Source organism: Synchiropus splendidus, chromosome 6, assembly GCF_027744825.2.
Source record: "Synchiropus splendidus isolate RoL2022-P1 chromosome 6, RoL_Sspl_1.0, whole genome shotgun sequence".
Taxonomy (NCBI): domain Eukaryota; kingdom Metazoa; phylum Chordata; class Actinopteri; order Syngnathiformes; family Callionymidae; genus Synchiropus; species Synchiropus splendidus.
The window spans coordinates 1,293,308-1,310,467 of record NC_071339.1 but is presented as its reverse complement, the minus strand read 5'-3'; the positions used below and the strand labels follow the sequence as shown (position 1 = coordinate 1,310,467).

General features: G+C 42.8%; 1 protein-coding gene across 11 annotated transcripts in view; it reads right to left on the bottom strand.

The window, feature by feature from the left end:
- The window catches only part of plekha6 (pleckstrin homology domain containing, family A member 6), a 54,864-nt gene that overhangs the window by 24,518 nt on the left and 13,186 nt on the right, over positions 1-17,160 (bottom strand). For 9 of the 11 annotated variants that reach the window (XR_008414860.1, XM_053868352.1, XM_053868358.1 and 6 more), the window contains exons 7-8: positions 4,248-4,429; positions 2,022-2,564 (exon numbers count right to left, since the gene is read on the bottom strand). Coding sequence is in view for 10 of the 11 variants with exons in the window: in XM_053868352.1 (XP_053724327.1) it covers positions 2,022-2,564; positions 4,248-4,429 (725 nt within the window). In the remaining variant the exon portion in view is untranslated. Of the gene's footprint in view, positions 1-2,021; positions 2,565-4,247; positions 4,430-4,778; positions 17,150-17,160 lie in introns of those variants that run through there. The other 2 variants (XM_053868361.1, XM_053868354.1) reach the window with 2 other exon arrangements.

Sequence of the window (17,160 nt, the reverse complement as noted above, 5' to 3'; positions counted from 1 at the left end):
TATTATCCTTGGCCACTAGCTACAGAGGCAATGACAAATGCTTTGCCATTGTTTGTTATTTTAATATGTGAAATGGCAGCAAGGTAGAATTATACTGCTCATTTATCTCCCTTTTAAATGGTGCCACACTAGTAAGTGTAATGAGCAGCGCCGTTGAGTATGGAGGTTATGTGTATGATGACTGCTGCGTAACATGTGCAATGTATCAGAGGACTGAAATAAACAATAAACATCCATCCATGATAAACTTTTATCTGCCAATCAAATGGCTGCTGTTGGCATTTGGTGGAATGGATGATTGAAGTAGGAACAAACCACACATATGGGCGGTGGCACCGAGTTTCATTTTTGATTACAGATTTCAGTGTCACACCGTGGTGATACCCTTGTGGGTTTGCCAAAAATGTGGCTCTCTCAGGGCCGCAATCAGCATGGCCTTCTCCACGTCTTGTCAAATTTAGCCTCAGAGTCGGATTGCTGCGGTTGTCCAGATTTGCATGAATGCAACTGAATTCTGATGGGTCCGTGACAAGGCGCTGACCCAACGGTGCAACGGCCAATAGCTGAACTCCTTTAACTCTGGTATATCACCATCCTGTTGCGTCAAAACAGCAAGACAGAGCTACTGCAGATTTGTCGATCAAAGTGAACTCGCAGGTTCCGTTGTATGATGAAATCTCCAGAGAAGATGTGGTCATGAGCCAACTGCTGTCGGCAGAATTAGAGCTCATTGCTTTGACACAATGTTCTGCAACATATTCGGGTTACGGTGCAACAGTTGCTGACATCCAAGCCAACATGGTGAGGGGCAATCACGGCAAGCCTCCTGGACAGAAAGCTGATTCGCCCTGTAAAGCATTTCTGTTCAAGACAGACCGTACTGAGGTCTGTCCTCCAAGCTTGGGCCAAGTCGTGCCGCAAGTTTTATCTTTCGTTGCATGGGAACACAATGGCAATCTAGACGCTGCTGTTGAGTTGATGAATAAACAATCTTTGAATAAACAGCTCATTAATGCACTGTGTGCCACTGCAATGCCAATGAGATGTGTCTCCAGTCTACCGTTTGGCCAGAATGGCGAGTCGAAAATGAGTAACTTTGCCGCAATTTTCGTGCAGCAGCCTCTCCTTACCAATGCATTTTCAACAAGGCTGGATCCGCGATTGCTGCACTTCCACGACTCTCACACAACTTTGTGAAGTGCTACAGTAATTCTGAGCACGTTTTACAAGAGAGGACAAAGGTGACTACAAAACTGGAGATTTTCATGTTTCTGCCCCCAACTGTTTGGCCACAATCGCAGCTTAGAAACGCTTTATTTTCTCCTCTGCTCCACTCTAACCAGCTTAGTTGCTCACTCTAACTTTTTAATTTTTGCCAAATCTCTGGTTCTTTGAGCCCCCCAAACAATATGACTAGGCTCTGATCTTTTTCTGTAGGGTGACAGAGGACGAGTGCAGGTCAGTTTTGAGCTTTTCACGGACTTTCTAGCCATGAATGAGAGCCGTTGAATTAGGGGAATTATTTTTTTGGCTTCTTTCAATCCCGAACTCATTCATTTTCAATGGGCCCAAATTTTCCACAAATCCTGGAATTTCTTGGAAATGCTGGCACCTGGGTCCAAGAAAAGCAAGCGATTCCCTGGCGAGCCGCATGTTTTGGCTTTCGAACGCCGTCTCTACGGCGAAAGCTCTGGGAGGAGTAGCGAATCAAAAAATCAAGGGGGACTAGGGGGGATGGCTCAGTGAATTGTCCAGTGTTGAAATGCCCAGAAATTAATGAATGCATGAAATTTGGTTTTCATCCATTGTTTCTGGTTGAAAAAAGCTTCAGCTAGAAACAAAGTCGCTTTACCTTTTCAGTGTCTATACTGTGGCATACTTCTTTACCCAAATGCATTGAACTCACTGCTCAACCACAGGCTTGCACAGTCGATCAAACTTCCTCTAAATCACACATGGATCTATTTAGTGAACACTGTTAAGGACTTAGTAGCAGTGCCTCCTGTGGGTGTAGGTATTACCTGTTGATGTCCTCTTGAGAAGCCATGCCTCGCCGCTGATTGACCCATTGCTGTAGTTGGGCCATGGAACTCTTCCTTTGGGCGACCCTCTCTGGGGCGGTCCTTGGGACGAACCCCCTCCGTAGCACAACATGCTCCTGCTGCTCCCTAGGGTCATGCGGGGGTCCAGCCTCCTGGTGAACTTGAGGTCCACGGATGCTGCCCTGGCTTCTAGATGGTAGAGATTTACTGTTGTTGTTGTTGTTCACAGGCACTGCGCCTGGTGGACCATAGGTTGACCATCCATTGGGATGATGGTTGGGGCCAGGACCCGGTCCTCCACCTTCGTCTTCACCTTCACCCTGTTTCACATCCTTTTTCTGTCTGTCCTTGTCAGAAGAGGGGGTGGAAGCAAGAGGGGTCTCGGAGGCTTCCACCCCGTTGGACTTTCGCTGAGGGGTTGGTACAATGTCAGTTTCACTCTGCGACTGGTTCTGCGGTGTCTGTGAGTCGGGCGCACGTGTCACCATGTTGTGGTTGACCTCCGAAGAGTCTGTGTTTGTTCTAGACAGGTGAAAAGAAAAGAACCATTAAGTCCATGTGGATTCAAATGTTCAAAGCACGAGTTCATTACTGAATGATGAACTCAGGGTCATCACACAGTTAACCCAAAATTTCATTTCATGCAAACAGACTAAGTAAATACAACTCTCAAATATTATTTTTACAGCATAACTTCAATAGTATGAGTGTATGAAGAGCGTATGACACGGTACTTGAATGGACTCACTTTTGTAAGTTAAACAAACAATGACCAAGTTTTACATTACAGGTCACGTGTTGCACGTACGCTGGAAAGCTGTTGTCTGTTCTTTATAATAAGACTTGTTGGTGTTTCTCCTCTGTTTCTTCTTTCTCTTCTCTAATGACTGGTGACCACAGGTATACAAGAATATTCCAGAAACGAACATGCAAGAGGAGTTCGTCGGGAGCAGCTCATGCCGGGCGCTATCTCACGGGTGCAACCGAAGGATCATGCTCACGTGTCTGTTCTCAACTAGTCATTTCAAAGATCTTGTCGTCAGGAGCGCTGGAATGCATGAGTGCATCAGTGCTATGTCCACACGTATGACTCCCAGATTCCCTGGAGCTTCAGTCTTTGGATCCACATGATGAGAACTTAAGTCAGGAGGAGGCAGCTCTGGCTTTCATTTGTTTTTTTGGTTGAAAGGGTCTTACAGTTTCACAGCTGACACTTGCATATAATTGATGTAACAGAGTTGACTGTAGGAAAGTTAACTGCTTTTATTATTATAATTATTATTACATAATATGGCAATGTTGATGCTTGCATTTGTACTTACTTTGGACTATTGTGAGAGGATGAAGTGTCTGAACAGACCAATAAAGAATGCCAATGTCAAACTCTCTTCAGACAGAACATGTCATGCGTTTGGGTCAACGGTGGGACTGAATGGGTCCAGTGTTGACGCCTCCTCACCCATGTTTCTGTCAGCTTCTCTGCTGTTTTGATAGCTTGCTATCGTGGCTTGTTTACGCTGGAAAACCCTGGGCATGTGCAGTCGCTTTCCAAACCTGTTTGAGGCGAAGGTGCAGCCAAACACACATGGTTGCCACTCGTCCCTCATTCTTCCAACTGGTTTTACCTGACGCTCTTCATGTTCTGGAGAGAAGAACAGGCTCCCATGCTCACTGGCTCCATGACAACATCCAGCTGCCATTTTTCTGAAGCTCTGGAGCCTTCAGACCTCCAGTGACCTCACAAAGGCTCGGCTCTGGTTCCTGCTTTCCGGGCGTGGCTTTGATTTCATTCCCTGACCAGGAATGTAACCCAAGCCACCGTGGCTAGAGCGTCTAGAGAATCTGAACTGCTCCAACATCAGGGAGCACGCAGACCTTGTAAGTGTGAGTATCTTGTGTAGTGAATGTCTGAATTGATAGTTAAAAAAACACCAGTCCCAAATAAGAATATGTTCATTGTCTGTTTCTGTTTGTTAAGTTTCCTTACTTCAGAGCAAATGTGCAGGCTCAGTGCAAAGTGAACATCACCATTTAACCACAAGACAGAGACAAACACTACATGACAGATGAAACTTCACGTCTCTAGAGGCTCTCGAATCTGCTGTCAACTTCTGTTAGGAATGAATCTGTAATATTTGTCAACCATTTCCCCTCAAATTCGAACCAAGTCATGCCGTTACGTTTCTCTGCAAGCTTTCACCTCACCTCTGGGCTGGTGTGATGTCGACCGCTGATGCTTCAGTCATGACTCTAACCCACTCCTTTTGCTCTTCATGGCTGTCAGCACTGAAGTAGTAGGTCCTGGTCCCGGCGTGCTCCGCCTGCACGCAAAACACCACAGGACCCTTCAGCTCACCAAACTCAGCCTCCTCTTCTTCCAACCAAACCTGCAGAAGAACACAGACAAGCCCACATTAGAGCAGAGGTCGAACACAACACCAGTGACATCACCATCCCGGTCTCACCATGCACTAAAAACACACATGCACCTGCTAAAGAGCGATTGCAAATATTTAGCTTCTTGTAAAAGCAATTTCCGCAGGACCATTCTACAGCATGTGGGACAGGGGTCTGAACTGGAATGGTCCTTGTGTAACACGCATCTCGTCCACCACACCTCTAAAGCAATGCAACCGTCATCGTATCAAGAGTAGCATGCACATTACCACATAAAGGATGCTGAACATGCACCACACACTCATGCGTTCGTGTAGAAACACGAGTTCTTTGCAATACCTTCTGTACAGCTATTAACCGCAGTGGACAGCAGGGGGAAGCAACGCTCTCATTTCCGCAAAAAAGAGACAAAGTCAGTGGGGTTAGAGGGCGTGATGGTCAAAACAAGTAAAGTCCAGTGAACAACATTATTAATTATAACAGAAATTACAGGAAACTCTCGAGACTCTTGGGATTATACTTCAAAGTTCAGAAGAGGGTTTTTTTTTTTTTAAACGATTGCAAAAATCTGATAAAAAAGCGCCACACTTCAACAACTGTCCACCAGAGGGCACTATCGGATAAGCAGCCTGACAATGGGTGAGCTGCGCAGGGAACATGCCACTGAAATAAGCATAAACGGACCACCGTTTTAGTTGAAATAGAACACACACACTCACCTGATGTAGTATCGAAGGACGACAACCTTATATATAATTATTTTTATTATCCCAATTTGCAGAATACATTACTAATAATAATACCAACAGTAATAAGAATAATAATGAGAATAATAATGTTTGTTCTTAGTCATTTGACAAATAACAAATGATTAGCAGCAAAGAGATTCAGCAACATTTCTTAGCATCAAAGCATTATTTGTATATGTTCAGGAACTGTGATATTAATTGATTTATTTATTTTGTATCTTGGCTAATTTCAATAAATGAAATATGCAGAATGATTCCAGACTCCCCCAATGAATACGGCCCTGACCAACTACTTCCATTACGAAAGAAGAAAACATGAAATGCAATGCAATTATTTTTATTTTTTTAAAGGATGGTATAATGGATATTAGTTACATTGACAGTATATATCCATGATGATGTAAACCGCTCCATGAACAAAGAGGAAATGACGTCCCTCTGTTCACTTCCTTCCACGGTGGAAGACAGAGGCCCCGCCCCCATCAGTGACAGCGACGGGATGTGGTTGGTTAAGACAGCAGCACAATAAGATCCAGTAGCCATAGCAACAGAGGATGGGCTGCTAACTGTGTATTTGCATGTGTGTGTGTGTACGTGTTAGTGTGCAGTCACCCTTCTTTGTCCTTCCTTCACCATGGATTCAGGTAGTATGACAAGGAAGGATATGTGAAGGAGAGCAGGGGTGACAGTATAAAAGGGTTATCTCCAATCCTTTCTTTTCATAATGCCCTTACCAGTAAATATGAATTTAAAAAATACGAGTAAATAAACTAATCAAATCGGACCAATTCAATGTTAAGTGCAGTACATAAAGGAGCTTTTTAAAACTTAATGTAATGAACGAAATATTGTGAATGTCTATAAATCAAATAAGATTTATGTGATTATTTTGAGAAGACGGAGCATGTGATGCTTCAAAGAGTAAGTGATCATTAAAAAAACTGTTTATGGTGTGCTGTAGGTGAGTGTTTTCATCCTCTTACGTTCATACGTGTTTAAGCAGGGATCAGTCACAGTACTAAATACCCAGTGAAGTTTGCTCGCAGAAGTGCGAAGGAAATGTTACCAAATCCCTGCCAACAACAGGCGACGCTATCTTTCTGAAAAGATAACTCACATATCAAATACAAAATGAATTTGATGTCAATTGAAGGTCGCATGACAGCTCAGTTAGTAAGAGCTCAACTCCTGATTCTAGTTATACACAGTGACTACATTAAAATATGTTGAACTTGACTAAACTGAAGACAACATGAAGCCATGTAATGTTTTCTTGTGACGGCTTCATTATATTGCCCCCTGCTGGTGAAGCAGTTCACACCCAGAGTGGCGCTGGAGTTCAGGCACAAAAATATATTCACAGAACCAGAACCGTTCTTGGGATTATACTCCAGTTCAGTCCATGAAAACACTCATTCAACGCTTGGAATGGACAATCGGCAGTTCAATGAAGAGGCATTTCCTGTGTGAGGATTTCTTGCAAGACCTAGCCTACACATTTGACATAAATACCAGAATTTAAAAATGTATTTGTCATTGCAACGGGTTTGTGATAGGATGATTGTCAGACTGTCCTCTACCACCTCCATGAGGACAGAAGTTGGAACAGATAGCATGGCTGGAATAAGTTCTCCACGATGTTGTTAGATCTTCAACTAAGACGACGGAGCAGAGTTGCCTTTTCCTGTGAAGCTCAGCTTGCATATCAAATGAGCAGCCGTAACTATACACCAGAAAACCTGTGTTTACGTGTCATTTTCCACTTGATCCACATCATCACAAAACAACCTGACAATTAATGTAACAAGCTCAATATTGAAAAAGTGAGAGCAATGACCGTTTCGGAAATAACGTGATTTTTGTGTAATTTTTATTAAAGCATTCATGAAAGGTAACTCTTGCAGCGGGGACACATTTCTCAACATTCTGTACTCAAAGATGGGACCTGTGTTTGATATTGGTGGAGAATCCATGAATCCATGAACAGGCTGCAGCTGCTGAGGTGTTTGCATCCTGCTGCAACCTCAGATCACCTATTTTATTCATGTAATTTCTTCAGTTTTGGATAATATCTGAGGTGATTGGAGCTTAATGGGTCCCTGAAAAAAATGTTCCTGGGGTGTCGTTAAAATTGTGGAAACCATGACAACCATTCCCACAGGACCTGATATTCAGGACAACAGGAAGGAAAAAGATGATTTTGATGCAGATTAATGAACTGAAGGAAAATGAAGTTTGTATCTGGCATGGATGACCCCAAACTCAATGACCGAAGAGAATATTTGTGAAAATTATATGTTCTTTAGATTCCACATTATTGTCAGCTTTCATTTGTGCCAATACAAGGAAGATTTATTGGTTCAGAGGACGGTGATTTCTCCAAACAAGCAGTCTGCCCTCCAATAACACTGTGCTGATGTAGCCCTTACGGCTCGCCTCAAACTCCACAGTGAAAAGTGAAGCTATCACACAGACGACATCTTATCTACCTTGGGATGTTTCTAGGTCAAACGTCACCCTGTCACTGAGACATGAGGAAGACATTGATTGGAAATCAATAGTGTAAGGCTAGGAGTGTTTAGAAGGTTTTGTAGTGAGTTGTTTCTACTGATGATGAAGATGAAGAAGAATGTCTTGTGCACGTTTCACATTGGCTCATAAGAGCGTAGACTTGGATTAGAGACACTTTTTTTTATAACTCAAGTGGTTGAAAGCACCCAAGCAAGTGAAAAGTACTTTCAAAGAAAGATGAATAAGATAATCATTGACTTCTAGAAAGTCACAGAGTTTAACTTCCTTTTCCAAAGGAAGGTTAATGCGCAGTAAGAGCTTAAATCAGACATGTTTTTCAATGACAGCTTCAAGTAACATCATTAATAAAGAGTCAAAAACGATTACTTAGTGTTAGCAGATAACAGAATCGTCGAGTAAAAAGAGGCTCACCCTGAAATCCTGCAGCAGTTTTCTAAAATCCACTCAAGACCAACACTTGTAACACAACCAGAAAAGGTCTTTCACTCAACTTCTTTCAGACAACTTGCTTTCCCCATCACTGGCTTCACATGATTCTCACACACACCCAGCTAGAATCTTATGTTACACCTCGCAACTAAAGCAGAACACAGTGTGCTGTGGGTCAGCCTGGTATCAGAATGTGGAAATATGTGTCCTGTTCTTCTGGGCCAGAGGAGACAAAGTGTCGTCAGCAGTGCAGATAGTGAACGGCCTGGATGAAAGCAGGTCATCTGTCTCTCCCTCCCACCAACCTACCCGTCTGTCAACTGGTTTTTACAGCCATGCAAGGACGTGCACAAGGCCAGGCTAAAGTTGCCAGAGCAACTGGCCCCTTGCCACGTTAGCCTCAGCTGGCCCGGAGAAGAGACCAAAAGTTGTTTTCACTAACCTCATTACACGTAACAATCACTGATGTTGGCCTTCTCCAAGCCCTTTGACCCTCCACTTAAGAGGGAAGCGTATACTGTGGTGCAGCGGTGGCCAACCAGTCCGAGGCTCAGAGCTCCATTGTTTGATTGTGTTGCTGAACAGAGCCACATGCTACAGACACATCAGGCTGTGAGGCTTCACCTGAGCAGCTGGTCACCTGACTCAGTATAGTGGTTAAAGCTCTTCCCTGTGTGTCACCAGGTTGCTGGTTCACGTCCGGCGTACGTCTCTTGCACATGTATTTTTCAAATTCCTCCATTTGACCCTGATCCTCCTGGAAATATCAAGCGCCGTAGATAAAAATGTGTGCCAGTGATTTGACTTCTCTATTTTTGGACGTGGCTCATGCCACCAATAACGTGGCCCCGCTCTGTGTGTGTGAGCAACGCTGCGCACGCTGAATTCAACGGACTTCACCACCACCAACAGTGAATCACAAGTGAAACACATGCCAGACCTTCAGTTTAGGGAAGGACAAAGTCAAACGTGGAAGTCAAACATGTCAGTCATCAGTGTTGATGGTGGATCTGATGACGCTCCAAGTCAGAGGACCAACACTCACGTCGCCATTGAACGTGCGGCGAGGTTTATTGTTTATGTTTCAAAGTGAAACGCAAGTGAAAGAACAATATTTTGACATTTTGCCGGAATAGCTCTGACTTTTTCCTCTTATTTCCTGTATAAACCATCATGTCAACAGCAACTTCACCAAAATGGCAGCCAGTTCGGCGGCTGGGGAAAGAGCTGTGTGGCTCGGGAGCCGCGGGTTGACCAGGCCTGGTGTAGACAAAGATCACGAGTGAGACCACCTGTCTACTAGTTTCTGGCCATCAGGGGCAGTGTAATTCAAGTGGTCATGGGAAATAAAGAGGGTTTGGGATGCTATTTTGAGAGGCCTTTAATATTTTCAGTAAACAACCAAGATCATACTGCAAGAAGGCTACAGAAATGTCCCAGTCCTTGCTCTGCGCTCAACTGTGTATGAGAGTCTCTGTAACATGAGACAGTGATAGATGTTGGCTCCGAGTCAGTGACATGAAAACAACAGAGGAAAAGTAGACCAAAAAGACCCTGAGGAAGAACACTTATCTCTTCACAGTCACCTGACAGAACTGCTCAGAGTCAAGAGTCAGGCCAATACACCCATGAACTCTCACACTCACACACACAAGTTTGTCTCTCTGTCTTTGTCAGGACACTCTTGCCATCACCCTTTCCCCAGCCTCTCACCCTGAACGGATCCATCCAAAACACAGGGCTAAACCAAACCATGACTCCTAATGAAACCTAAACCCAACTATAGTAACCTAGTTATTATGGCGTCTTCATGTTGTGAGGAGCGGCCAAAGGGTCTTTGCAAAACAATGTCCTCACAAGGAAGTATTTTGAAGAAGAACAGGCAGACCATTCCCACACACCCTGTTGACTCAGTTACAGACCTTTATAGCCCTGTTTAATGATTTAGCTTAAGTGAGGATAATGAATCTGCCAAAGGTGTTGAAACTATTAACTTGTTGGATTTGTTTTCAAACCTCACGCAGCCAATGAGCGTCACGGCATGCAGAATCCTTCATAAATATGACTTCCAAAGTTCCGGCTTTGATTGAGGAGCGGTGACACAAGGTAACCGCCTGTGATTTTGGAATCCTTTCGGAATGTCTCGAGGCAGTGGACACACCTCTGTCTGTAGAACAGGGAACTAAAGTTGCAGGTACAACTGGTTTTGAAGCCTCCTGCCAAAGCTTCAGAATGAAAACAAGACGGAAAGAGAGATGATAGAGTAGCAACAAAGCTCAGAGGGATCTTAAACTAGGGCTCGAAATTCTAGATAATCCTTTTGGTAACCACCCAAGACTTGACATGATATGATCTATATGATCTGCTTTGATGGTCTTTCCGATTTCTAGACAGATAATTGAGGTCCCTCTGGTTCTTTACACGAGCTAAACTCCTGTGCTGACAGTTATGTCTTACATAACAAGTACTGTACACAAGACTTCTGACTTGTCCAAAGTCAGTTTGTCCAGTTTATTTGTATAGGTACATGTCATATCCGAGTCAACACTGTGAGGATCGTAAACTTTGCTCTTTGGGTTTCAGGTTTTCCTGTCCTGAGGCATGAGAGAAACATTCCGGAAAAGTTTAGAATAGATTTTAGGTGACAAGGGAAATCCAGGCAGGAAGAGATTTGCAGTATGGCTCAACCTCAGCAGTCCCGTTTATCCATGAAAGACAACACACCAGTTTTTGCAAGTGGCTGTAATTCAGCCATTGATGGACACATATCAATACTGACTGAGACTGAATCAGTGCAATTGAGCGTCAGAGCACCAAGCTTTGTTTGCTTTGGAATCATTTCGAGGAAGAGTCATGACTTTATATCACTTTTTAAGTATTAGAATGGGAGCAAAATATGGTCATTGTGGAGTGTTTTAATTCAAACTGTCAATTCTTCCACCCATTCATCCCAGGACCAACCTGCATACCATACATAAACAGACACTCAAGCCTTCAATTTGTTGTTTAAAATGTAAAACATATGACTATATTGAGCCAGCATATGACAACAGGCTACAAAAACAAGCTTGTCACAAAAGCGTCTGCATCTGCTCTCAGAACAGGATGGCAGTTTGCTGTGAAAACACATAAATGGATATTCCATTTTTATATATGGGCCATGTGTCACACAAAAACTGGGTCATTGAGTGTGCTGCATCAGATGAGAGTCCAGGTTCTGTCTGAAGATGATGAATACGATTGGCTGTCAAACCATTCATGTGGGAAAAAAATCAACTCAGGTTTTTAACTGTTTCATATGAGACTTAAGACAAGAGATTTTTTCGTTGGAGCGAAATGGAAGTTCCTGTCCTGTACTGATAATATATAGTCATGAGAGTTTTGGAGAGGCGTCAGGGTGTCCTGGGGCACCCTAAACTGAAGAACATGGCAAACATCCTGTTTTTTTTCAATAGGATGCCCTAAATTTCACATCACACAGGCCTATATGGAGCATTCATTGTAGCACCATCATACTGGTTTCCATGATTTCTCTGCAATTTTGCTGCATTAGTTCGAAGCTCATCGATTCTCAAGCCTTCATGAACCTGTGGCTTTCAGGTGAAATCTTGCGGATATGCACATCGCGCAGGTAGTTGTTGGGAGTCTTACTGGTGATATTTCTGTGCAGATGCAAATAAAACTGGACATTATTTGCATTTGAGGAGAGCAGTAGAGACAAAACATGCCCCTCATATAATAAAAAACAGACTGCCCCAGAGGGTGCGAGCCTTCAGCACTCAGCATTTGTAGTCACCAAATACAAAATATGGACATTGTGTACCAAAATCCATGCTAAAAGCCTGATAGTCCTACTTATTAGGTAGACAATGAAATGCTTGTAAATAATTCAAAACGCTCTTATTTTCATGTCTGCTTCACAACACTCCTTCTACCTGTTTATTATCCTCAAAGGACATAAAAGCCAGTTTTGAAGTAACCCACGCTTCTTGTCTGAGGATAAATAAAACCATGTGCAGCTCAAAACAAAAACTGAACTGTTAAACACTTTTACTAAATAATTCAGAAACATGCAATTCTTCTTTATGTCTGACTTCTGGCATTTACTGTCGGGAGAAGACACAACAACACACACAACATCAGGGGCATCCTCCCAACTCACACCTGTCCTGTTTATTTCCTCCGTTTCTACATCCACAAACCTGGATGGTAGCCCTCCACTTCTCCTTTTGTTTCTCCCAGTATTTCGATGATACACAACGAAACAACTTGAGTCTGACCTACCTAACTTTTGTCAACAAAAGCATTATTACACATTAATACACAAGGACAAAAAGAAACCCAAATCAAAATAGTGGTTATAATAAAAATAATCAAGTAAAATAAAAAATGAGTACCTTTCAGAACACATTTCACAAAGTGCTTAAGGGACAGCACATAAACAAGAACGTGCAAAGACTGGAGTGTCTACACATGCACATGTATAAACATGCACAGAGACATGAAGGTGATTGGCTAACAGCTCAAAAGAAGCAGTAGTATGGCAGGTAAACAAGATATTACATAATGCAAGTCTGCATGTTTGTAATACGTTACTGTATAACGGTGATGGAAAATTTTGCGTTATGGAAACATAAACACATAAAAAATAGGTCCTAAATAGAACCTTGAGGAACGCCACAGGCAAATTTACTGTATTGGTGGACGCAGACGTCCTGTCTGATTGTTAAGACAAATAACAGCAGTGTCACCCGAAAGCGGTGGGAGGAGGTGAAGTAAAATTTTGCGAGTAATGCTGTCAAAAGCAGCGGTGCAATCTAAACTGGAACAAATGGAACTAAGATGAGGTGATAAAAGTGCTGTTTCCGTGGCGTTTGCATGACACCAGCAAAACAATCACAAAACAATCCAGATATCAAAAAGCAGAGCTAGAAAAGCACAAAGGGAAACAATCAGTCCGTCACCACAACGGGACAAACTATTAGCTCACTCTACCGCAGCTCCAACAGCAGAGTAAGCTAGCCCTGCAGCTCCACTACTTGAACTATCAAAAACACACAGTTGGGGAACCATAGCAAGAAGAATGGAAGAATCCGATGAGAAGGTAGACTTTGTTAGTTGGTCTCTGAACCAAACAGTGACACTACAAGTGCGTGTGGGAAATGTGGTGCATCAAAAGAGAATTCTGAGAAGTAACAGATATGGCATACAATGCACCATTATCCCGATTAAATGCATTAGATCAGAGGTGGGCAATTAAATTTCCTTAAGGGCCACATTTGAAAGTGTAACTGTTGTGAGGGGCTATTGAAGAAAGACTACAAAACATAACAGAAAAATATCAAAAATATATACGTAATATATACGTATATAATATATATAATGACAAAATGAACCTACTATGAACCTATTAGATGTAAGTAAGGATAGTAAAAAGGGTAGATATGCCATGAAACCTCTTGAAATATTTCATTTCATATGAACTTAATTTGAATATAAATCCACAAACTATGATGAACAAGATGTTCAAGATAAAAAGGCAGTTTCCAAAGTGTATTTTCAACATTCCTTCAATGTATTTTGAGGAACAAGAAAAACACAAAAATGGCCAATGAAAAGAAGAAAATGCTCGTATTCAAACAAGAACATGCTAGATTGAAACGGTGAAATTACAACATCTCAGTTATAGCTTTAGTCTGACATCAAAAGAGCCACCAAAATACAGGCATCAGGCCGCACTTTGCCCAGGTCGGCATTAGATGTTCTTTTATTTCATGATTACTTCCATACTACTATTCCCTACAGTCTGGAGAGGGACAGAGCCATCTTAGGCAAAGAACTCTTCCGTCTCCTGAACTCAAGCAGCCAAACAGACATGCTGGGACTCGAGAGCAACCTGTTCACTCTACACCCAACCCAAAGAAAACTGTTTTGTCCAGAAAACCACAGCAGCTCTGAGCATCACTTATGTGTGGTTATGTAATCCAGTCTGTTGGCCGCCACATACCTGCGTGATGAGTGGACCTAGAGATTAGAAGGCCTCACCTGCCGTCAAAACGCTACTCATGTGTCTCCACCAGTTGCTACTGAAGTGATACAGGCCGACTCAGGCTCTGTATCTCAGCTGACACCCGCTGCTACATGTTACCACGCAGCAAGCCACGACTCGGATCAAGCAACTTAGAACTGACAACTGGATGATACATTAATGTATTCTCGCCTTAATAAATATAAGTTGATTTCAAATGTATTTGTAAACTTTTTTTTTAAGAAAAACACTAATTGGCAGCAACATATGCGTTAAGTTACAATAAATGAGAGAGAGTGATAAAAAGAAAGAAACAGAGGTTGGGAAAAAGCAACGGGGTGAGATGTGACAATATTTTCCCACCATCTTGACTCTATTTTAATTTCAGCAGAACAGGTTAGACACAGGTTCTCCTAATCTCTTCCTTTTTTCAGACCAAAAATTTCATTTTCAATCTGTCTCTGCTTGAATTTACAACCCCTCTAATTATTGACTGAAGGATTTGTATCTTCATTCCTCAGTGCACATTTGTCATGTTCCTAACAGGATGATTGTGCAGAAATATATTTGATTTCTGTTAATATTCACTCCCTCTTTGGAGGAGCGGCTGGTGTGCAAACCCAACATGAACAGTGGGAACATTACCATGGATAGTTGGCAGGATGTCATGGACAGTGTATTTGTTTAGTGTGTGTGCATGTGTGTGTGTTGCTTCAGTACATGTCATGGACTTTGCTCAGCAGGCGCAATGCAAAGAAAAGCACGGGGCAAAAAGCACCAAGTGTCCTGAAGTCCTGGGAGCTCATAATGACAAACACTGATTGGAGTAGCAGCAGTAAGCGCTGGTGAGAGAAAGAGAGAGAGAGAGAGAGAGAGAGAGAGAGAGAGAGAGGGAGAACGGTCACTGTGTGAGATGGTGATGTAGCAGAGGACGCCAGGCTCACTCTCTCGCTGATATAAAACCTAACTCACAGTTAATGTCTGACATTTTCATACTGATGTTAAAGCACTGCAATGCTCACAGAGTTTTTGGGAAGGGCGATCATATCGCTCTGTACCAAGTCTGTGGCTGTCCTTACCTCCCAGCATATCATGAATACACAGACCAAGCTTGCAGCTGGAGTCGCAGCGAAATCATGTCAATGAATAACTAAGTGGGTCAGACTGATGAGTCACCAACAAAGGTTTTCGGGTTTTTGCTAAAGATTCAAACACTTGGAGATGTCGGCGTAAATGAAGCTAGACCCGTCCTCCTCAAACAGCGGGGCGGGCCGCCATGTTGTATGTTCCCCGCATGTGACCTGGGGAACATACCAAGTGTAATTGCATATCAACTCCTGATTTATTTTTTTTTAATTTCAGGCAAATTGATGCACTTTCAGATTAAAACAATGTTAATAAAGATATTCTATATTGTACTTTCTTTCTTTCTTTTCTTTAATGTTAACAAGGATACAATGTTATCCAGAGGTGTACTTACAATAGACAAATGATACTATTCACAGAGGTGGCAGAGAGTTGGTGGCTTAAATCAATGAGGAGCTTTGTTACGCTGCAGAAGACTGTCTTGTCAGAACATATTGTAAGTGGTCTAGGCGAGGGGACCTGGGCAAGTCTAAAGAGCTGGTCCATGGTACACACCTGGACTTATTGATTAACCTCCCCCCACATAAATTAATCATGTTTTCAGTCACATGGAGGAAAAATTTGCATGAGATTATTTACAAAATACAATCGTTCCATTTCAGGGGCTCATCCTCGCTGGAGGTGCCAACTTCTTATTGAATTTCCCCACTGTGGGACAAATAAAGGACATCTAATCTAACTTCAAAAGGAACACGACCAGGTAAGAGCTCATTCTAGACAGCCTGACAGGCACCTTTGTATCTAAAATAGCACACACCTACTGAAAGAGAGCCAGAGTTCGGTAACAACAGTACCTCCCTGGTCCCCTCATACCCAACACCACACCAAGCACAAATCATTCTGTACATGTGAGCAGCCGTCCACAAACTTCAGACAGAGATGCCGACTCTCATCCCAGCCACATTTGAACTGGTCTACTAAATCAGTGAAAAGCACAGCAAACCACTTGCATATCATTACCCAAAACACCATCACACCGTGGGACCAATAACGCCTAAACATCTAATCTAATACATGCTGAGAGTATAACAATAAAAACCAGGATCTCACGGCAACATATGTAACACCGACTTGGGTGATGTATGTTTTTAACATTCTGCCTGCAGATCCAAAGAGCAGTTTAATCACTGCTTTCAGCCAAAAATGGCTGTCAAGGTGATTTCTCCAGACGTGGGAGATAATTAGAACGTAAATCAGTGCGGCGTTAATGTCACACGCACCAGGAACCTTCACATACTCCGTCATATTCCAAACCCTCCCACGACACGGACACGTCGGGTCTAAGAAGCAGCTAAGGAATAACCCAAACTACGGGTCATGTCAACACAGACAATCGAATTAGGCCCTCGGTCTGATGAGACCAGGAGACTCCAATTTCAATTCCCTCCTGTCCTCGCAGCCTTCTCTGACAGTCGTAAATAACATCATGTGACCGTGACTATCAGTCAACTGGGATCAAACCAACACCCACACACGAGCCAAACAAGTGAGCAGCAAGTTCATACATCAGTCACACTTCTGTTGCAAGAGGCACGTTGTCGCACACGAAACAATTGTTCCTGATGAGAAGACGAAAGAATGCACAGTAGAAGCATGTGAACCATGGAGCTGAAATTGCTCAAAATGAAACAGTCAAAACAAAAATATATGGCTCATAATATACATTCATAAATCTATGATGAGACGTTCGGCTTGGTCTCACATGTTCCGGCACCAAGCAGGTCAAAGGTGTCCAACAGTCAGCTCATAAACCAAATTTCAAATGATGGCAGAGAAAATGGCAATTAATACAAAATGCTGCCCCCAATAAATCCCTAGTTCAACCCCCCCGTACAGA